The sequence below is a fragment of the Ostrea edulis genome, chromosome 8 (assembly GCF_947568905.1).
Source record: "Ostrea edulis chromosome 8, xbOstEdul1.1, whole genome shotgun sequence".
Taxonomy (NCBI): Eukaryota; Metazoa; Mollusca; class Bivalvia; order Ostreida; family Ostreidae; genus Ostrea; species Ostrea edulis.
The window spans coordinates 19,969,911-19,992,809 of NC_079171.1; the positions used below are offsets into that span (position 1 = coordinate 19,969,911).

The 22,899-nt window shown below is 37.1% G+C and overlaps 1 protein-coding gene across 1 annotated transcript in view; it reads left to right on the forward strand.

Annotated features, from left to right (window-relative positions):
* Window positions 1-22,508, forward strand: part of LOC125662687 (uncharacterized) — a 31,841-nt gene extending 9,333 nt beyond the window's left edge. Inside the window, exons 4-21 of the mRNA XM_048894992.2 lie at window positions 30-448; window positions 570-1,104; window positions 1,217-1,362; window positions 1,634-1,874; window positions 1,986-2,238; window positions 2,340-2,486; window positions 2,567-2,707; window positions 2,835-2,881; window positions 2,965-3,244; window positions 4,166-4,590; window positions 4,829-5,130; window positions 8,076-8,189; window positions 17,135-17,790; window positions 18,918-19,002; window positions 19,084-19,318; window positions 20,247-20,499; window positions 20,923-21,063; window positions 21,914-22,508. Of these exons, the coding sequence (XP_048750949.2) occupies window positions 30-448; window positions 570-1,104; window positions 1,217-1,362; window positions 1,634-1,874; window positions 1,986-2,238; window positions 2,340-2,486; window positions 2,567-2,707; window positions 2,835-2,881; window positions 2,965-3,244; window positions 4,166-4,590; window positions 4,829-5,130; window positions 8,076-8,189; window positions 17,135-17,790; window positions 18,918-19,002; window positions 19,084-19,318; window positions 20,247-20,499; window positions 20,923-21,063; window positions 21,914-22,049 (4,556 nt within the window). The 3' untranslated portion in view covers window positions 22,050-22,508. The remainder of the gene's footprint in view (window positions 1-29; window positions 449-569; window positions 1,105-1,216; window positions 1,363-1,633; window positions 1,875-1,985; window positions 2,239-2,339; window positions 2,487-2,566; window positions 2,708-2,834; window positions 2,882-2,964; window positions 3,245-4,165; window positions 4,591-4,828; window positions 5,131-8,075; window positions 8,190-17,134; window positions 17,791-18,917; window positions 19,003-19,083; window positions 19,319-20,246; window positions 20,500-20,922; window positions 21,064-21,913) is intronic.
* The last annotated feature ends 391 nt before the right edge of the window (window positions 22,509-22,899 follow it).

The window sequence follows — 22,899 nt, forward strand, 5'->3', positions numbered from 1 at the left end:
AACGTTAATTTCTTTTTCTTTTTCTGCAGGCGAGCTGAATCTACCTCTTGAGGAGCGTGTTAACGGTCATTCGATATCCCTTCGTCTGGTTGATAATAACGAGGGACCCGAGTGGTATTCCATAGAATCCAACATCAACGCCCCCAGCATAATCATCACCGCTAACTCACAAGCCGGACTCTTCTACGGCGTCCAATCTCTCCTAAGCATCCTCGACCGATTCAAAGAGACACGATCTAAATCACTGTATCCATTCTACTTGGAGGACGAGCCTCGGTATGAGTATCGTGGACTCCGACTGGATGTGGCGCGACACTTTCGTACAAAGGAGGATGTTAAGCGTTTGATTGACTTGATGTCTATGTACAAGCTGAACAAGCTTGGTCTCATGTTGTCTAACGATGAGGGTTGGAGGATAGATATTCCTTCCTATCCAGAGCTGGTTAAGGTATACTGGCTTATTGAAATTGAAAATAACCAAATTTTCTAATATGTCTAGGTTTTTTGCATATTTTAAAAGTGAAGAATGGTATGTGCAAAGGTTAGCAATATCCTTTTTGTCTATGTAGGTCGGTGCTAGGCGGTGTCATGATCCAGAGGAAGTTGTATGTCTGTTGCCACAGATCGGAAATCCCATTAATACTGAGCCAGAATTCTACACTGGCTCCGACTATGTAGAAATCCTCTTGCATGCCAAGCAACGAAACGTTGAGATCATACCGGAAATCAATTCCCCAGGACATGCGTATGCGTTAAAAAGAGCCATTGAATCGACTTATAAAAAGAATAATGCCACCCTTTGGTCCCCGCCCGGTAAATCCCAGCTATCTGTACAAATGTTTGACGACAACATGCTAAACCCATGCTCAGATGCAACATACGAAGTTCTGAAGACAATTATTAACCAGATTGGTTCGTATCACTTAAGCGCAGGAGTGCCGCTCCTTCACTTCCACACAGGCGGAGACGACCATTACTCAATGGAACGATGGGTGAATTCCACCGATTGCTTAAAACTAAACCTTCGTAATCCTCAGGCAATACAGAACATGTTTGACGATAGAGTCTCCAGAATGATAGAGAGTAGCGGCGCCAATGTATCAGGTATGATATTTGTATCTAATGAGAAATTCACACAGTAAAATTGCATCTACTAAGGAATTCCTTGTCGCAACGCTATTAAATCACTCACACACAATACTTATTGGACTTGTAGGTTTTGCTGATGGTTTCATGAACGAAAATGGTGCTCCACAGGACATGAAGCTTTTCCACACACCGGAAGTGACAGCACATTACTGGAAAAATGATCTCCGGTCCGACTTTTCTAGGGTCTACAAACTCGCTAACGCCGGATACAAGGTGATCATTGGGTTTTGTTTTTAATTTTTAAGATTTAGCGCATGTGGAAATCGTAAAACTTCTATCCAAAGAAATTGTTATGAAGAATACTAGAGCTATAGTGTGCTTCTCGGTAGTGTTGTGGGGCTGTTTTAAAGCTATTCCATGGTATGTGATGCATTATATTACGTCTAACAGTCATCTAGTTTATTCAATATTACCCTGTTAATAAGTTTAAAAAACCATGATGTAATGTAGAATTCTAATTACGAGTTAATCGTTCGTATTCAAGGTGGTTCTAGGCCCCGCCTCCCATTTGTATTTTGACCACCCCTATGAACCAAACCCAGAGGAGAGCGGGCTCTACTGGGCCACGCGCTACACGGATTCCAGGAAGGTCTTTTCATTCGAACCGGAAAACATTTACCGGGACATCACGGAGAAAAAGACTGGCGAGTCGATAGATCAAGAGGAACTGTGCGGGGAGTTCCGAGAGAGATGTCCGCGCCTACAGCGACCGGAAAATGTCAAGGGTACGTATCTGTTTAACGAAAAGTTTTTAAAATTCCAGCCTATCCAATGATGTGATAAATGGTAAAAGGTTTTGGCTTCTTAGATTGTTAATTGTGTAGTAAACTTTACAGGCGTGGAAGGAAGTGTGTACGGAGAACTGATTAGCTCACGTGACTTACTGGATTACATGCTGTTCCCTAGACTACTGGGTCTGGCAGAGAGGGCTTGGCACAAAGGCGTCTGGGAGGACATTGAGGACGACAATAAGCGCAACAAGGCGATGAATGACGACTGGCAACGATTTGCCCGGATCGTGGGCTCACAAGAGCTTAGACGACTGGACGATCTCGGTGTTAGGTACCGCATTTCTCCAGCGGGGGCGAAGTGAGTAAAGATAAAGGTTATGGATGATGAGAAATGAAAACAAGAACGCAAATCTGAAAAGTTTTAGAGAATATTGAGGTAAATTGTGTTTTCTTGGGCAGATCTGACGGATTAAAGCGGATGTACACTAACACGGAATTTCCGGATCAGATCGTAGAATATAGCACTAACTCTGGGGAGAAGTGGAAATTGGTACCCGAAGACTGGCTAATGAAGTCATACAACAGCAGAATACTAGTCAGGGCTGTGTAAGTACCATGTCATGGCAACCGGTACAACACAAATATAAATGATACCTCACTAAAAGAGTTAATGAAATATTTTGTAGGCCGAAGGATGGAAGGTTTAAAACTAACACAGATCATTTGACAGAAAGAATGGAATACAGTGTAAACCAAGGGAAGTCATGGAAGATGGTACCGGACACGTGGCCACTGGCCAGTTACAACCCAATCCTTCTCAGAACAAGGTCAGGATAATGCTTTTGAATTTCCATAGAATATGTTTTTCAGACGTTTATTTGTGAGAATTCAAAGTAACGTTATAATTTAACGTGATTGTGTATAACAGTAGGTAGATTTTGTTGTATTTCAAAGGTCTGCGGACGGAAAGAGACTCAGCAGAGAAACCGAGTTTGATCCGCGTAAGTGTTTGAAAAATTTCCAAACATGTTAAAGTTTTAAATGGAGTCATCTGAAGGAGTAAACATTTCCAATGTTGTTTTAGGTGGTGTAAATCCTATTCCAAATCAAGCAGACGTAGAGAAAATCGCCAGGAATCTGCGTGTGACCTATGAACTGGAGGATAACCTTGTGGATCAAGAAGATAGTTTTCTGCTCCGGGTGACCTTACAGAATACTGGGAATGAGACACTGGCATATGGGAACTACAGTATTTATATGTACAACATCCGTCTGTTGCAGCCGAAGCAGAACCCCTATCCAAATGGCTACAAACTCCATGACTGTAGTCTTTGGCTGCATCATGTAGGGGGCAGTCTCTACAGGTAGGCGTTTTGTACAGGTAGACAGTATAGGTACATGTACTTGTCAATAGTGCAGACAGTTTGTACAGGTAGACAGTATAGGTACATGTACCAATCAATAGTGCAGACAGTTTGTACAGGTAGACAGTATAGGTACATGTACTAGTCAATAGTGCAGACAGTTTGTACAGGTAGACAGTATAGGTACATGTACTAGTCAATAGTGCAGACAGTTTGTACAGGTAGACAGTATAGGTACATGTTCTAGTTAATAGTGCAGACAGTTTACACAGACATGTAATCTGTGCCACGAAACAGTCTTCTTTTTTTTCTTTTTCTTTTTTTTACGTCCCTTCGGAATTTTTTACTCATATTGAGACGTCGTGGGCTTTAGGTAAAGTACCTCAAAATGTTTAGCGCTCAGGGCCATAGCAGTGAGAGTTCTTTAACGTGCATCGCCTGCCGCGGCCTCCGTTTTTAAAATCATATTCGAAAGACTCGTGATTCTCACTTCCAAATATCAAGCTTTTGGCGACGAATCACTACCTATTTTAGCGTCTTAGGTTATACCCGGTCATGTCATGAGCAGGACTCGAGATCACGACACCCCGGTCAGGATGTACAGGTTGATACACGTAGTATGACAACAACAGAAGTTTCCTACAGTAGAAAATTATGATGATTTATATAAAAAAAATCTACGTTTCAAGAATTGTTTGTTTGACACTTTTTGCCAGATTGTACCCTAAAATCAATTTCATTACCATCTCTAGTATCAACGTCGTCCATATCTATGATATTGAACCAGCAAGTATGATTCTTTGAGAAACATTGGCTGTGATTTTGAAAGGATCTTTCTTGAATTCAAAACAATCTTTTATGCAGACCACCCTCTATTCAAGAAAGATAGTAAATTTCATGGTAAGATTTTCTGTTATTTAGATTAGACCCAGAGCAGACAGACTTTAAGATTCTCCCGGGCCAGTCGCTGTCCTGTCTAATATCAGGGCAACACTGGCAGGTCTCACGGACGGACTCCATGCCTAATTGGTTCGTGGCAGCTGAGGGAATGGATCCAGTGGTCATTGATAACACTGCCTCGGAGAATCTTACATACGTCAGTCGATTTGACACGTCTAATAAATGGAAAAGGTACCCGGATGATCAATACAACCCATATTCCCCTCCCACCCGCTACGGGATCAATAAAGACATCGCCGATAGAGGGCGCGCCATCAAACCCCTCATTCCCTCCCCAAAGAATATGACCATCAACACAGAGAAACAGCTCAGAGTAGGTGGACCAAACAACAAATGGTATATCGTGCGCAACCGGAGATTCAGGAGAGCTTATCGAGACCTGGCTAGTAGGTGTCATTCTGTACCTCTTAATACATACAAAGTCATCATCATCCAAACTGATTTTTCTCCTAAGCATCGGTTCACTCTCACTCTAGATGAAGGATATTGCCTTGATTACTAGCACTGTGTGTGTTTCACCAGGGTCCAATTTAACTGGTCTATACGTCCCTGATTCTATTTGTAGAAGAATAATTATAATCATTAGATAGTAAAGAGTAAAATGATATTCATTATTTCTTTTAGATCATTTTGGTGTGGTTAAAACAAATGTCAATAAACGGCAGAATATTATACGACTGCAGAAGATGCCGATGTCAAACAATAAAGAGGGTTACAAGATGGAGATCGACCCGGCAACTAAAACGATCACTTTGATGGCGACGGATGACCCAGGAATGTTTTATGCCATACAGAGTCTCAAGGCCTTGGCTCAGAAAGATGGTGACGCGTTTGTCCTCCCGGAAGTGAGTGGATCTGATGCTCCAAGGTTCCCGTACCGAGGCATGCACTTGGACGTGGTCCGAAACTTTCAACCCAAAGAGGAGGTAAACAATCATTTATTATAGAGGAGGTTACTGATGATTACAGAGGAAGTCACTGATAATTATAGAGGTCACTGATCGTTGTAGAGGTCACTGTTCATTACAGAGGTCACTGTTCATTACAGAGGTTACTGATTATTACAGAGGTTACTGATTATTACAGAGGTTATTGATTATTACAGAGGTTATTGATATTTACAGAGGTTATTGATCATTACAGAGGTTACTGATTATTACAGAGGTTACTGATTATTGTAGAGGTTACTGATTATTACAGAGGTTATTGATTATTACAGAGGTTACTGATTATTACAGAGGTTACTGATTATTACAGAGGTTACTGATTATTGTAGAGGTTACCGATCATTATACAGGTTATTGATTATTACAGAGGTTACTGATTATTGTAGAGATTACGGATCATTACAGAGGTTACTGGTCATTACAAAGGTTACTGATTATTACAGAGGTTATTGATATTTACAGAGGTTATTTATCATTATAGAGGTTATTGATCATTACAGAGGTCACTGATTATTACAGAGGTTACTGATTATTATAGAGGAGGTTACTGACAATTCATTACAGAAAAGGGTTTCCGCCCTTTGGTGGCTCATTGATACTTGGCTCCAAATTATAAAAAATTGTCACAAGAATAATCACTAGGACCAATATTTCTGATACTTGTGAATAGGAAAAATATCTGAAATTTTCCTGTAGATGATAGTTAATTTGACCAGGATTGAATTGTACGTAATCTGCAATGAAATAAAAAAGATTAGAAGTAATGTTTTCAATTTAAAATGCTGATTTCTCTGCTTTAATTAGAGTTATCGTTCGCTTCACGAAAATCTCTCTACATAAATTGGAGTTGACGTGAAAATGGTATAAATGTTACGTGGGGAAGAGCATGAGCGATTTGACACATGTAAAACTTGTGCAACAAACATTTATCGACACCATGGCTCATCACAATCATTAACATTTGTAGAATTTATATAAGTATTTCTTTTTTGGTATCTTGCCTAAAATTCCAGTCAGCTTTATCAGATTAGTTTGCTCATAGTCTGTCTACTTTATTGTCTTTCACTTTCAACGTTTTAACTTCTTTTGAGACCATAAGGTCTCAACAATTTTTAAAACACTCTTAGGTATAAGAATTAAGAAGTCCCTTGTCAAAGTAGTTTTATCTGTTATTGGAGTTATTGTTCGTTTCACGAAGCGCTGTCGATAAGAAAATGGTACCTGTATTACTGGCACGTTCTCTGTTGATGTGATGTTTAACTACCCTCAAATAAAATATCCATCGAAGTCTGAGGGTGAAGTAAATATTGCATTTCGAGGGTTGCTAAAGCGTCTTATTGATTGGAAACATGTCAGTAAGTGTTTTATTGTATAATTGAATAATTCAAAACAACTAAACTTGCTATTAGAGTCTACAAAACGATATCTGGTCAACCGACTAGACAGCTATACAGCTAGAGTGCAATTAATACTCGGTTGAATAAGATAAGAAAAATCGAAACCGGCTACTAAAGCTCACAAAACTATACCTTGATTGGCCATCTTTAAATCGGATTCGATTGATTGATCGATTATTTGTGGTTTTACATCATTTTGACAATATTCCAACCATTTTGCGGCGGTTAACTAAATGAATGATGTGCAGTTTTGAGTTTTGTAGTTACTCTGGCGGCTCTCATCGTCGGAAACCCACGGTCGGTCGCACTTATTGTACCTCCCGTGGGGCACAACACCGATATTTTCGCATAACTCATTTAAATGCATGACCTTGCATGACCTATCGAGGACCAATGGGAATTGCCGTTAGTATTCCCGAAACTCTAAGCGTCAGTAGTAATGCCGGCGCCCATGAAAGTGTGTGTGTTTTGTTGTGCTGCCATCAAAGATCAGGGTTACAGGGCGCTGTCGTCAAAAACTTCACTTGAACAGTACACTGAGTACAGCTATGCAACTTTCATCCAACAGACGCATCATTTGCGTGCAGCCTTTGTACAAATAAATTAAATCGAGTATGCAAATTCAATGAATCAATGGTCACGATAAGTTGTTAGGTATGTTTGTTTTTTAATAGAATTAATTTCTAAACAAACTGACAAAGAAGGTGTAAAGCATCTCACTGAAAGCTTTGTAACTTGTCAAAATCTTCGCTTCGAAAGCCATGTTTTTATATGCTCTCGAACACTGAAAGAAGGGGGCTTTTTCATTGGTTGAATATCGCAATTAGGAATGGTAAAGCGACCAATCGCATAAAGAAGCTGAGACACACCTTCCAGCGAAAATATCGGCGTTGTGTCGCAGGGGGGGGGGGGGGGGGGGGGGGGGGGGGGGTAAAAGAAGTGCGCCCGACTGTAGGTTTAGACGATGGCCTGCTTCCAATGAAAGTATTATTTTTCGAAAATCAGGGAAACAATCTTTTGCGTGCAAAGGGGGTTGACACAAGGCACCCTTTAATATCCTACCCGACGGACATATAAACTCAGGTTTAAATACGATTGATATCATCGTGTGGTTTATAGAAAATCTTAATGAGAATTCCAAAAAACGTGATACTTTCAATGAAAGATACCCATCCTACATGATTTTTTTTTCCAGTAGTCTAACTAGTTTGACAGTGACCGAAAACAAACTTCTGGTTCTCATAGCAAATATACATTAGATAATATTGTTGTTATTTGCATATCATAGCACAAAGTATGAAAGATACCCATCCTACATGATTTTTTTCCCAGTAGTCTAACTAGTTTGACTGTGACCGAAAACAAACGTCTGGTTCTCATAGCAAATATACATTAGATAATCTTGTTGTTATTTGCATATCATAGCACAAAGTATGTGACCAATACCCCATTTTAAGTCCAGAGCACACTCAAGATTACGGAACAAAACATACAAATGTATTCTGAATACCCTATATCTGTTTTTAGGTGATGAAATTGTTAGATCTTATGGCAAAATACAAACTGAACAAGCTACATCTCCACCTAACGGATGATGAGGGCTGGAGGCTGGAAATTCCTCAGTTACCGGAACTCACTCAGGTAAGACAGATTCACACAGGTATATGATATATTGATTAAATCATTCACAAATGATAATTTGACAAAGGTATCGGACCTCTGGAACCAGTTGTGCAAAGGTTAGTTAACTTTAGCTAACAGTTAGCTTGTCATTAACTCTTACATCTATATAACATTAACTAGACTTTAACTGTCAGATAAAGTTAACTAACTTCTGTACGGGTCCTGATCCCTCCGATCCCAGAGCATGCCCCAATTCAGGTGTTCAATAGAACAAAATGCCGTCTGCTAACTAATCAGTTGATTTAGTCTACATTTGAGGACTAAAATTTAGTAGATACTTAGAGGCGGTCTTATATTTGAATTTTAATATGTAGAACTGTAGCTCTCTGGGAAAAATCGGGGTAGACCAGAGAGCTATATGTACACATCTGCTCGTTATAGATACCACCCATTTCGAGGTGACATAGCTACATAAACATGTGAACTCTCTTGAATTGCAATCGTTCAATATGAATGGGGCTTTGTTGAATCTGCAATCTTTTAATATGAATGGGGCTTTGTTGAATCTGCAATCTTTCAATATGAATGGGGCTTTATTGAATCTGCAATCTTACAATATGAATGGGGGTTTGTTGAATCTGCAATCATTTAATATGAATGGAGCTTTGTTGAATCTGCAATCTTTCATTATGAATGGGGCTTTGTTGAATCTGCAATCTTACAATATGAATGGGGCTTTGACAAGTGTTTGAAAGTATGCCCTGTCACATATGTGCCTTGAAAATACGATTTTGTTTTAATCATAATACATGTTTGAGGAGGATATATGAAAATACAAAGGTATAGGACCTTAATCGCGCACAGATAACGTTGTGCTGCAATCAAAGTTTGTTTTCTAATAGTTGGATCTGTAGCTTAATGGTCTGTCCTAATTTTTCCTAGAAAGCCACGCTTTCTCCTCTACTTGAACTGTTTAAAAACACAAGGAAGGAATTGTTAAGTGTCACATGATTCACAAATAAATTCCAAATGCTAAAAAGCGTTGAAAGTCAACTTTATGATAATGTAAAGTGAAAAGGGGTCTACCATTTATCACAGTTAAAAATGTAAGTTTTTAAAGGAGAAAGTACAGATAATAGCCATTTATGGTCTCCATTTTGAACATCCCCTTGTATAAAATGTTTATTATATTTAGTAACCCAGGTCATACATATCTTAAAACAAAGACGTTTGCAAAGTTATTAATTATTTTGTGGTCAAAATAACACAGATGAAGCATATTTTGATTCAGAAAATATAGAGCGCACACTTGCTTTCCTCTCAAACTATTGTATTTTTGTACAACTGTCTTCCACTGCAACTTTGGTATGAAAGTTTTATATGGGTAAGCGTGTGTACATGTTTTCGATAGCAAAATGTATCCAAAATTTCAGAGAAAAACGTGTCATTTTTTGTAAGAAAACCCGAAATTTGCTCAAATCTCTAACATTTTTGCGACTTTAAACACTTACATTTATGATAATAATTATATATTTTTACTGAAACATCATCTTGAAATATGTTTGTACAAGGATTCACGGTTTTGAGGTTATTTTGAGATAATTTAAGCGAAAATTGGGGCCACATGGGGTCCATACCCTACATATACATTGTCCAGTATAACAGTTTTTAAAATAAATTAGTCTGAATTTCTTCTGTCACTCTAACAAAAAGGAAAAGTAATCACTTTCATCACATACTATCGAAATTCTGTAAATTATCCTTTATTTGAACTTCAATGTCGGTAGTATACCAAGGTTATCTGACATAGAAAGCTAAGATCACGTAATGTTTATTTCTGAATTCAAAGGCATTAAGAACGGGTGGGGGTGTCCTTCCATGGAGACAAATATCATATGAAGAACTCAAGCCCTTTCCCAAGTGAGGCGTTTTCCGCTTATCATGGATGGCAACCACTTCGTTACCCCACTTTTTAAAAACAAATAAACTGGATTTTGACGACCATGAAGATCACTTTATTTACAAAAAGTTCCTCTATAAATACGAGGCCTAACTAATTCTTTAATATCTTGAATCTTTCTCATAACAATGTCATCCATACTGTGGACTTTAGTGCCTATACAAGTCTTTCATATTTATGCAATAGCAAGGTTGTTTTATAATATAATTCAAAGGAAAGAAAATGTCTCAGGTTTTTTTTTTTCTTTTTCTTTTTTTCTTTTTGGTGTTTGACCAAACTGTAATAATAATGCTAAAAACACCCAACACTCCTGTACAGCATCTGTTGAGCTCCCATTGAATATGGTATTAATTGATGTTTAAACAACGTTAATTATATATAATATCACGTTTTATCTTTATACGAGTTAATGATGTTTGTAGCTATTCTCACTTCTAACATGCTATATACATTATCTGAAACAATTGCATCATTCCTTGAAAATACTCTCACACGGGGATACAATTACTATACATAATGTACATAGTAGCGCCAAGGCTAATCGAAAAGCCATTAGTCACATTTTCAGAAAAGCGCTAGTAATGTATGATTACAATGTTATGAGATTTATCTTCACCTTTTAGATAGATGTAAGAAAATATTGAATTACACAGAAAACGGTATTTAGCTTTCGTAGTGAATAATTTGAAGCTAAAAACTCCAAATAGCCCTTTGAAGTACCTTTGTTTTTGGAAATAACGTAATTTAAATTTTCATTGAAGTTTCCTTAAAACACTTTGTATTTTTGTAAAGTGTTACATGTAGGTGTACCTCAAATATTGGTACATGTATATTCCTTGTCCGGAGAACATACTGAAATTGAACTTCACACCATTATCGAGAACCGGTCCAACCTATGAAGGATGCATGTATTCCACGATGAAACATCAGTACTAAATGTACATTGCAATGCATTCAAAATGAATTCAGATGTAGATATGCAAAATTTCTTTCATGATTCTATTTTTGGCTTGTATCCCTTTTTCCTCTGTATCGCTTGTCCTACCCATGCTATTTTATTACACACTCTTATCATCAATGTCTCATTTCTAGCGGTCCTAAGCTATCGTTAGATAGGGTTGTCCTTACTAAAAGTTAAATCAAGGAAATAAACGCAGGTTTTGGAGCCCGGGTAGCTTTTTGAAGTTTAATGTATTAATTAACAGATACGGTCCTGTGCATGATTAGTTAATCAGTGAGCTTGCCTAGCGCTTCTTTGTTTCGATTACATGTTTTGGTCCTATATGGTAATTATAGCTTTAATTCCCGCAGTCGTGTCAGAATTGGCGTGTATTGAACATCATCATAACTCCGTATTCCTCACCGTGCATTTTGCTGGCAGCTCCCACATAATATGTTTCAAATTCGTATGACGTTTTTATGTCATCACTGGAATTATCTTTAATTGTGTGTAGTGGTTTCTAATTGGCTTATTGATGGAGAAGGATGGTCGGGTTGAAAGAATTAACTGATGACAAACGACTGCCAACAAACCGTTCCAATCTGTGCTTCTGACAGGCTTCTATTTGGCGCTACAACCCACAATGGCCGCTGACGAACGAATTGACAGTGTGGACAACACTTACAAAGCGTTAAAGGATTTGATTAACTTTGTTACCGCTCACAGTCAGCCAACATTCGATGTCATTGATCAAGTATATCAATACATTTTAAAGACTCAACCATTCAGAGAGGCATTAAACAATCCGCCATGTTTTACACCCGGCACAAAAATTACACCGCTTCTGTATATAACCGGTACCATGAACAACAAACAGGTTTTTTTTCGCTAAGTTTGACACTTTGATATCTTTACCAGCTATTTCTTCATCGATTTGAACAATGTACGTATGAATGTTGATGAAAAATATACAATGTAGTACGATTATTTTAACGGCTGGGAATATTCCGACAGAACAAAAAGTAAAATGTAAATGTAAAAACATAATGATGAGGGTATGCACAGCAATGCTGCAGGCCAGCATACTTTTCACGAAGCTACCATGCTTCATGATGTATGCTGGCGTAAAGCGTCGTAGTGTGTGTCCTCATGTATTTTCAAAATTGAAATTTATTTCTTAAATAATATAATAAAGGTAAAAAATTAAGTTTGACGTATCGGGAGAACAAACGCTAACTTTTCATTATCATCTTTAAACCGAGATAGAATTAGTTAAAAACATTATTCATTTGAATTTTATGATAATAAGATATATATACAAAATATATGTAATAAATATTTCCTGTCTTTTCTAAAAGAAGGACATTCTAAAACGTATTGAAACTCATCCCCAAGATATTTTTTTCACACCATCTACATATTTTTTCAAGGCATCACCCAGTGTCGATTGGTAAACAGTGATTAGTTGTTCTATATTTAGACAACAAAATGCCGACGTCCGTGGATTCTGAAGAGCCAAACCAGTTTTAAAAATTTGTAACTAATACATTTTGAAGATTTTTCTACATTTCTGATTCTCTCCTCCTTCCCTACTAGATAAATTGACACACGTGTGTCTATGAAAGATCACACTCTGATAGCACTAATCCAACAGCTTGTGTAAACTTAAACCATAAGTGCACAAATGACCCGTCATTTAATATCAGTGCATTGCGTTTACTATGGATACATGTACTTATATTAGATTAAGATATCTGAGCAATCTTAACTTCGGTCTCGACTTGAAACACCCGGCACATATACAAAACAACAGCAGAGAATAGCATGCAATCAGCATTAGTACAGAAATCAGTGGTACATTGTATTCTGTTAGTACAGAAATCAGTAATATATTGTACAAAATGTATTTAATGGAGTAGAGAATAACATCGCCAGTGTTTTAAATATACACAAAACAGCTTCTCACATCATTCCCGTTGTCATAGCAACCACAATGCGATTATGCCAGCTTTTCATCAGAATGTATTCCCATTAGCAGTGTTTATCGCATTTTGAATTTAATTTATCTGTATTTCCTGCACAGTAATGAAAATTTGCTCCTTTTTTCAAATGAACCAGTATTTCTGTCAATTTTGATATCTGATCAAACTGCTACCATGGTAACATTAATCACTCATATCAGTGATGTTCAGTTCTGGACTTCGGATATTTGTTGTTTTTGTCACTGCAGAAAAATCACAATGGGGAATGAACATATATCTTATAATTTGTATTCGTTTCACGTTAAAGTTAACAGGCGTGGCTGTATACCTGAAGTTGACGATTTTCAATCTTTTTTTTTTAAAAAGTCATACTATCTGTCTTCTTGTGTTGAATTTTTGTTGCTGTAAAATTGTGATTTGCTATTTCACTGACAGACAAAAATAAGTTTCATAAACTTTTGTTATTAACATTTGTGTTACAAAACCTATATGGACGGCGGAAAAAGCAAAAACTACAATATAAGAGAAAATAAACACTTAATTTCAATGATCATAAAACAGTGTACGCATCCGTTCATTAGGGTTTATGTCTACTCACCGCGTGTTTATGTATCTTAATTTATATATATATATATATACATGTATATATATATATATAGATAGATAGATATATAGATAATAGTTACTTTCGCAATGATCGGTAAAAGTATAGGTAAAAAATAAAAATGAAACACGAAGACGTTTATTAAAGCTTTAGCGCTTTCATTTCAAATCTTCAGAAGCTTTACATTTAGTAAAGATTTGAAATGAAAGCGCCAAAGCTTTACTAAACGTCTTCGTGTTTCATTTTTATTTTTTACCTCTCTCTCTCTCTCTCTCTCTCTCTCTCTCTCTCTCTCTCTCTCTATATATATATATATATATATAAAAGCACTAAAGTTCCAACAACACCCGATACCTCAGAGTGTCGGATCCACAACATGGATACAAGGTCAAATACAAAAAATTACACAAAGCACTAAAATGACCAACGACACGAACAACGAGATTGTCAAATTTTCGGGACCCCCCGTCCCTTCTTCAGGACAAACGAAAAGAATTACATAATGTGGTCAATATCAACAGAGCATAATAACAAAAACTACATATAAATACATCTAGCACTACAACTACACTAATCTACAAACGTATTTACAACGCAGATAATAAATATATGCTACATATATGTAAAGCTATATATATATACCGGTGTATATGGTGAGGAACCGTTTATCTTAATTTCATTGTCATTTATTTGCAAAATAACGCTATTTATTCGGCATATTATTCGTTTGCTGTATTAAGTGAATATTTTTATGTATTGTTAATTTTGCAAAGGTAACCGTTCGTTTTGCAATTTCGTCTGTTTGTTACGTTTTATGTATATTTGTTTTGCAAGAACTAGAGGCTTTCAAGGAAGCAAAATGAATTACATTATTGTCCTCCCGTACAAAAAATTATATCTGTATAATGCTATATATTCAATAAAACTTAAATCTTTATTTTGATAAAATCTTAAAATTCGTCTGAAGTTAATTAATGCTAATGGTTAGATTTATATACAAAGCCATCAAAGCTCATTTTTACAACAAAAATAATATTTTCAGAATCAGAGCTACAATGTATGTGTAGCATATATTTGTACGAAAGAAAAATATTTATAGTATATACGTGGCAAATATTTTAGAATGTCGGGTTTTTCTTGTCAATTTGAAATATTTATATGTTCATTTTCATAGAAACAACTGCATTATATAAATATTCACATTTCTATCGTAACATAGTGGTACGAAGTGGTAGATATCAAAGAACAGTTGGTGGTCCACGCATTTACGCTGCTGCAAAATCTCACTTCCAAGTAGGAAAATTTAAGATAGAGTGTATATTAATAAGCACATTATCTTATAAATTCCTTGCTATGGCAACTAAGTTGCATAGCAACGTAAATGAGGTAAACAGTTGTTTCAAGCAAAAATTTCTCACGCTGAATCATGTGTGAAGAAAGTGGAAGGCTGTGTGTTGCACATTCTCTGTACAAGAAATCAGAGTTTTAAAGAAAAAGCTTGTTTTAAAATATCATCCTCATCGCATCATTATCACAATATATTTCAATTTCCAACTGTATCCTTTATAACAATCCTTATATACAACAGGATGGAAATTTCTCATTTGCATGTAAATGTAGGACGTCAGAGAGCGGGTAATACGAAAATTGACATAAGATGTCATGCATATTTTAATTTCTATCAAGCAATATTTTTATATGTCGATTTCATATTTTTATATTTATTAAGATATAATTGTAAGGAATAACTCTAGTTTTAGGGTATTTGAGGTGTTTATATACAATGAAAATCGTGATATTTTATACATAATGGCTTCGTCCTTTCATGTACACATGTACTAATTACTCTTGTATGTTGTATTCGAAATCACTCACATTAATCCGATTCGATGAAAATGCATATTTTTTGTAAACTTTGCAACTGCCTCAACTGAGCTTTTTATTTTATGGCATTTACAGCTAGCAATCAAATGATTCAAATACCTAATTAACGTACTTTTATATATACGTAAATTTATGTTTGGTGAAAATATATAGGTGGCGATATCGTGTGTGTGATTGCTTTCATGACGTCAGAAAAGATAATTTTCTCGGAATTTCATTAAAATGCCACCAAAAGTTCTAAATGAAAAAATGAAGATCACACATTTTGTTTTAAAAATAAAACAGCAAAGGCGGGATTAGACACCGTTTTCTCACAACTCTAAATCATATCATCACGTTACAAATCATATAAGAAAACAGCGTCTGTCAATGCTTGTGTAATACAGCTTCAGAATTGAAATACAGAATCTACTCCTAAAAGTGGACCTTTTCAAACATTTAAAAACAAGTATGCTCTGGATTTTCCAAAAACTTTCATTATTTGATGTTGGTTGATTTTCACTAGATTTGCACAGTTAGCATTGATTCGTTAGAGCATGTAGAGACTCGAGTAAGTTATGCCGTGTCGTAACTTTCATCCCCTCTAACCAGCGATGAACACGTCCAGATAGTGCCTAGCATCAAGTAGTTAGAATAATGATGACGTAACGTCAAGTAGTTAAAATAATGATGACGTAACGTCAGGTAGTTAAAATAATGATGACGTAACGTCAGGTAGTTAGAATAATGATGACGTAGGTCATGTAGCTATAATTATCTTATTCATAAATAAACAATAAATGGAAAAACCGTTTATTCGTTTCATATGATACTACTTACATTTAACAAAATTTTCTGTATTGGAATTGAGTTTTGAACGTAGAAGTTACTGACGTCCGCCGTCGTCCGCCGTCAGTTAACAATTGAATATTTTCAACCTCTAGATAACTATCTTTAAATGTACTTATATGTATATTCTCAATATCTTTGTACTATTGGTTAGGAGAATATTGAATTGAATTGAATATTGTTATAAAGCAAGTTTTGGGACAAGGGGGCATAATTTTTAAATTTCAGGATTCCTGCAAACCTGGGGGTTTTAAGATGGAGCAAAAACTCCCCAAAATGAACCAATTTCGAAAGCTCTTGTTTGTTTTAGTGGACGCTTGTATCGTGTATGTTCTGTATCAAAGAGCAATATATCCAAGTGCACTGTACTCGATGTACTAAGTTCAGTTCCCTAAAACGGTATTTGCCAACGCCTGTGCCATGCTTATACAGAATATCGGGTTTTTTTAAACAAGAGAAAATTTCGTAATGTTCGTAACGTTTTCCGATGTCATAAAAAGTTTTAATAAATGTGCTATTCCTAAGTTTTAAATAGCAATTACACACTTCTATCTTAAAATGTAAGGTAGCATGAAACAGTGCTGTGTATAGTCTTTGATAGAAAGGTTGAAACGGGGTATGTGATAAAGGACACATACATGTATTTTGTTTTACCTAAGGTGATGATCTGTTAAAAGTGACAAAATGTATTATTTGTGTTTTACGCATTAAAATTAGTGTAGCTATGTTTTAGTATAGAACCAGGAATATATTTTCTATTTCTAGATTGGTTCACAGCGATGCTATGATTTAGATGAAGAGGAATGTATCCTACCCCAGATTGGATCCGCCCCAATGCGTCCTAACACGGGATCCGGGTATTACACAGCAAAAGACTATCGTGATATACTTCGCTACGCATCGGACCGCCATATTGAAGTTATTCCGGAAATAGATACCCCCGGTCATTCCCGTGCCGCAATAGTGGCTATGGAGGACAGGTACAAAAAATTCATGAAGAGTGAGAACGTGGATGAGGCTAAACGTTTTTTGTTGAGTGACATGGACGACAGTTCCCATTTCCTGACGCACCAGACCTACAAACACAATGTCATGTCGCCATGTCTTCACACGACGTTCGATTTCCTGGAGGTAGTGGCCAATACTCTTTACGACATGCACAAGGACATCCAGCCGTTGAAAATGGTACACTTTGGTGGCCCTGGGGGTGATGAATTCTCCTCCAATGTGTGGAATAACTCCAAAGCTTGCCGAGAATTGTCAGAAGCACTTGGTGTCAACATTGTCGGCCAGCTCAAGGAGCAGTTTGTTGATAATGTGGCACAGAGACTTCCGGAGAAAGTGGCACTGGGCGTGTGGGAGGACGCTGTGATGGACGCCAAGAGACCTTTTTATAGATACAGCAAAAATATGGGCAGCAAGTAAGCTCGGTTTTATAGATACAGCACAAATCTAGACAGAAAGTAAGCTCGGTTTTATAAATACAGCACAAATCTAGATACAGCTTGGTTTTACTGTATGTTTGAAACGAAGTTGAATGAAACCACATTAGATTAAAAATTATCTATCTATCTACAGTATATATATATATATATATATATATATATATATATATATATACGTATAACTGAAGCTATTTTTGTCTGTCTCCAAAATCCATATCGCTATTCCCATCATTCAGCGCCACGTGAAGTCAGGGTCCACCATATATAGCAATGGATGGAGTGCATACTGTTCGTTGAACGACCTTGGGTATGGGCATTGAGCGACCTTGGGTATGGTCATTTCACTGTTTCACACAAGTGCTCTTTCAAGAAGGTTTATGTAAAGGAGAGCACACAGGAGTAGGTCGAAATTCACACAAATCGAATATCTCAGATGTTTGGTGTCACATTATCGCATCAGTCATGTGACACAATATTTTTTTACGTTCCTAAGTTTCTATGATAAATCCTTTCAACGCAAATAGCTATGGAAAAAAACGTAATTAGAAAGTGCTTGAAAATTGCCAGGGAATGTTACAGAAACCACACTATTGTTGTCAGGGAGTGTTACAGAAACCCACACTATTGTTGTCAGGGAGTGTTACAGAAACCCACACTATTGTTGTCAGGGAGTGTTACAGAAACCCACACTATTGTTGTCAGGGAGTGTTACAGAAACCCACACTATTGTTGTCAGGGAGTGTTACAGAAACCCACACTATTGTTGTCAGGGAATGTTACAGAAACCCACACTATTGTTGTCAGGGAGTGTTACAGAAACCCACACTATTGTTGTCAGGGAGTGTTACAGAAACCCACACTATTGTTGTCTTGTCAGGGAGTGTTACAAAAACCCACACTATTGTTGATATTTGACCAAAAGTATCAAACATTGTCATAAATCGTCCCTTCTCCTAGCAAGATTCTTGGAATCACACAAAATATTAACAAACAATACTCATCATCAACTTGTGCCAGGTAGTTGTTTAGGTACGCTTGACTGTCTTATTTCGACTGCCTGTTCAATTTTGTTTAGCGCATTGCTTATGCTTTTTATGTTCTAGGGATGTGACTGTATATGCCTGGAACAACATTTGGGAGAAAGGACAAGGGGACAACGCCCACATACTGGCCAACAATGATTACAAGGTAGCTATATAACAGGGCAAAAATCGCAGGAGAAGAACGCCCCACTCTTTCACAATCTGTAATCCTTGTTTTGTATGGTAGGTTGTCATTGCCCACGCCACGGACCTATTCTTTGATCACCCTAGTGAACCTGACCCAGAAGAGCGTGGACTATATTGGGCATCTAGATTTACGAACACCAGGAAGGTCTTTGGTTTCACTCCTGACCATCTACTACACAATGCACAGGTGTCTCGTAAAGGAATACCACTGACCAAGGCAGACATTTGCCCGGTGTTTGGATGCGTGGAATTAGCACACCCTTCAAATGTTATTGGTATATTGAATTATATATTTCTTCTGCTGTAACATGTATATTCAATAGACAACACGGTAACTATAAGAAATATACTTACCATTTGATCAGACGTATTTCGATTCTGACCACTAGTCACTACTTGCGATTACTTTGAATTCATTCCATGTTTTTTTTAAACGATTTCTCATCTAAATACTTTTTTACGGTTTTCAATCTGTCCAGTGTATACATGGGATAGCTGCAGTTGCAATTTTACAACTGGGGCCTATAGTGAAAGTAGCAAAGATCGACCTGCATTAAAAAGAAAATTATGTACATTACCTAACCTTTCTACTCGAAAACTTTCCATCTATTGTTTACAGCACACTTTTCTAAAATGCAATTTTAGCATAATGACTGTTTATGTAATCAATCATTTTATGCTTGCTCATTTTTTTAATTCAATATTTCTCGTGAAATGTACGGTTGATACTTGGTTTTTTCACCGGCAAGTGTTCAGAGTGTGATATTGAGTCTGCTCTGGCTTAACAAGACCTGAGGGTGTTTGTCTCTCACCAGAATCTCATGGTATTGAATACTTCCGTTTATAGATCATTTCACCTCAAAGTTTTCATTTCAAAATCGATTACTACTCGGCGTAACTAATGAATAAGTGTACATTCTCTACAACTAGTATATTTTTGTTAAAGTCATGTATTCAATTCTTTACCGCATATCTAAGTGAGATAAATATGAATAGGTGGGATAAGCATAATCACGTGCTGTTGTAGGACAAGATTTTAAAAAGCATATAATTATGCTAGTCTAAGACCAAGAACGCCACATTGAAGAATATGACGTAAAAACACTGCTGACGTAAAAGCGCTGATGACGAAAACATCAACACCAATTTGTCGATGTCGTAAAGTGTATAGCTGCAATAATGTATTTTATTTGACCACTGTAGGTATGCAGGGACAGATCTGGACAGAGACAATTCGGACTTCCGATCAACTAGAGTACATGGCAGCTCCACGGATACTGGCTCTGGCGGAGAGGGCATGGCACCGGGCAGAGTGGGAAGATATTGAAGATCAAATCACACGAGACCGTGAACGAGACCAGGACTGGGAGGAATTTGCAAACACTCTTGCTTACCGGGAGCTGGGTAGACTAGACAAGATGGACATAAAATACCGCATTCCTCCACCTGGTGCCGAGTAAGACATGTTGAGCTTTTATGCTAGTCTCCGTTTCTCTGGTGTAAAGTTTTTAGATATTCTCATATTTCGTTTTCTGAAATTGTTCAGTCAATTTAATCAAACCTTGCGTAGAACACATTAGAATGTGGGGGAAATGAGGTTTTCAAGGTCATCATTCCCTCAGAGCAGTAGAAGAAAGGTCATCTAGAACATCTAACAGTCATGTCACGTGGCTAATTACAAGCTTGTATGAAAATCGTAAAATCCTTGCCTTCGTGGTACACGAAGTTGAGTGACGAAGAGGAACTAAATTAACTGTTTTTGGCATTCATTTACTCTTTGGAACTCGTCGTTTATCCTGGAAATGACACATTGACGTTGAGAGAAATGTAGCAGAGAAATTTCTACTTTCTCTTTTTCATAATGAGTTTCTTTTTACAGAATTAAAAGCAGAAAACTGCATACAAATAGCGAAATCCCTGGTCTTCCCATAGAAATCAGTCTAGACAACAAGCGAACATGGCAGCCACTGAATAACAGCATACCAGTCACGGACAACAAACTGATACATTTACGGACAACGTAAGTTATACACAGAATAACGTACTTCTAAATATAAATTTTTTTCATGGGGCCAAAATTTTTTGTGGTTGAAGACTTGTCATGATGTTTGTTACTTGCGCCTGTCCGGGGGTGGGGGGGGTGGGGGTGGGGGTGGGGGGGGGGTGTCATGTGTAGTTCCGTACACTACGGAAGACGGACACCGACAACAAAGCTGTGAGTTTATAGAAACGATTGTCGTCGTGGTGTGTTGTGATGTAGGATCAACAATTAATGAAAAGTATAGGTGCTTTTAGTGTCTAACTGTTCTATAGTAATGATAAAATTGAAGTCAGCAAGGGAGTTTAGCTCCAGTACAGCTTGTTAAGTCGTCTGTTATTCTCGTGCTATGTCTGTAATTCTCGTGTTATGTCTGTTATTCTCGTGTTAATTCTCGTGTTATGTCTGTTATTCTCGTGTTATGTCTGTTATTCTCGTGTTATGTCTGTTATTCTCGTGTTATGTCTGTAATTCTCGTGTTATGTCTGTAATTCTCGTGTTATATCTGTTATTCTCGTGTTAATTCTCGTGTTATGTCTGTAATTCTCGTGTTATGTCTGTTATTCTCGTGTTATGTCTGTTATTCTCGTGTTATGTCTGTAATTCTCGTTTTATGTCTGTAATTCTCGTGTTATGTCTGTTATTCTCGTGTTATGTCTGTAATTCTCGTGTTATGTCTGTTATTCTCGTGTTATGTCTGTAATTATCGTGTTATGTCTGTTATTCTCGTGTTATGTCTGTAATTCTCGTGTTATGTCTATGAGCAATGTTGATCGCTATGAAGCTCATTATGGCACTGAAACCAGATTTATTAGATATTTGTCGATTTCAGGTCCCCGGATGGAAAGCGGCATTCTCGAATTGTGACGGTGACCCCTGCTATATCCCGGACCGAGCAGAATTCCGTGTATAGGATGGCGTTTTTGGAGCGCTTCCTTAAATACCTTGGCTTGTCTCTCATCCAGTAAATGAAATTCACCACGTCTACTTACAGTCCCAGGCTAAAAATAGCATTCATTCGCCACACATCACATATATTTCATAATCATCGCATTCATGGATGTTTATTAAATTTTTTGATAATTCGTATTCGAATATTGCATGACAGTATTCGAATATTCGTTTAAAGGAACACGCCTTGTTCTACCCTTCTAGGTGTGGTCACCCTGAACACATTAAAAATGCATTTATATCCCATTTGTTCAACTATGTCGAATATTCGATTTTAAAAATACTCTCATCAATGACATATTCCAATATTCGTTAACACCTGTACTGATGCTTCAGGTGCATCACTTTACAATAAATGAAATAAATCACGATAAGCATCATATTATATATTGCATCCTTTTGTACTTAATTTATATATAATATAGGCACTTGTTATTGTTGTATATTATTTGTAAGTAAAAAAGACTTTGTACGTATACTTGGCCTCTGTCTTCTTTTACACTGGGAGCCTCCGTGCCCGAGTGGTTAGAGCATCGCGCTCAAAATCACGCGGCCTCTAACCTCTGTCGGCGCGGGTTCGAATCCCGCTCGCGCCGGTAAGTGAGAAAGTTTCCCAGTTTACTTTCGGAAGGTCGGTGGTCTCAATCCAGGTACATTGTATCTGGGTTCTCTCTTCCACCAATAAAAACTGGGCGACACCAGATAACTAAAAAATTGTTGAGTGTGGATGAAAACATCAATCATTCAATCTTTTACACTGTGCCACTCTTTGATTTGATATGACAAGAAGGATTTACCCAGAAATCTAAGAACCAACAACGTTCTGTAATATAACAAAATAATACTTGTTGACTTATTGTAGTATAC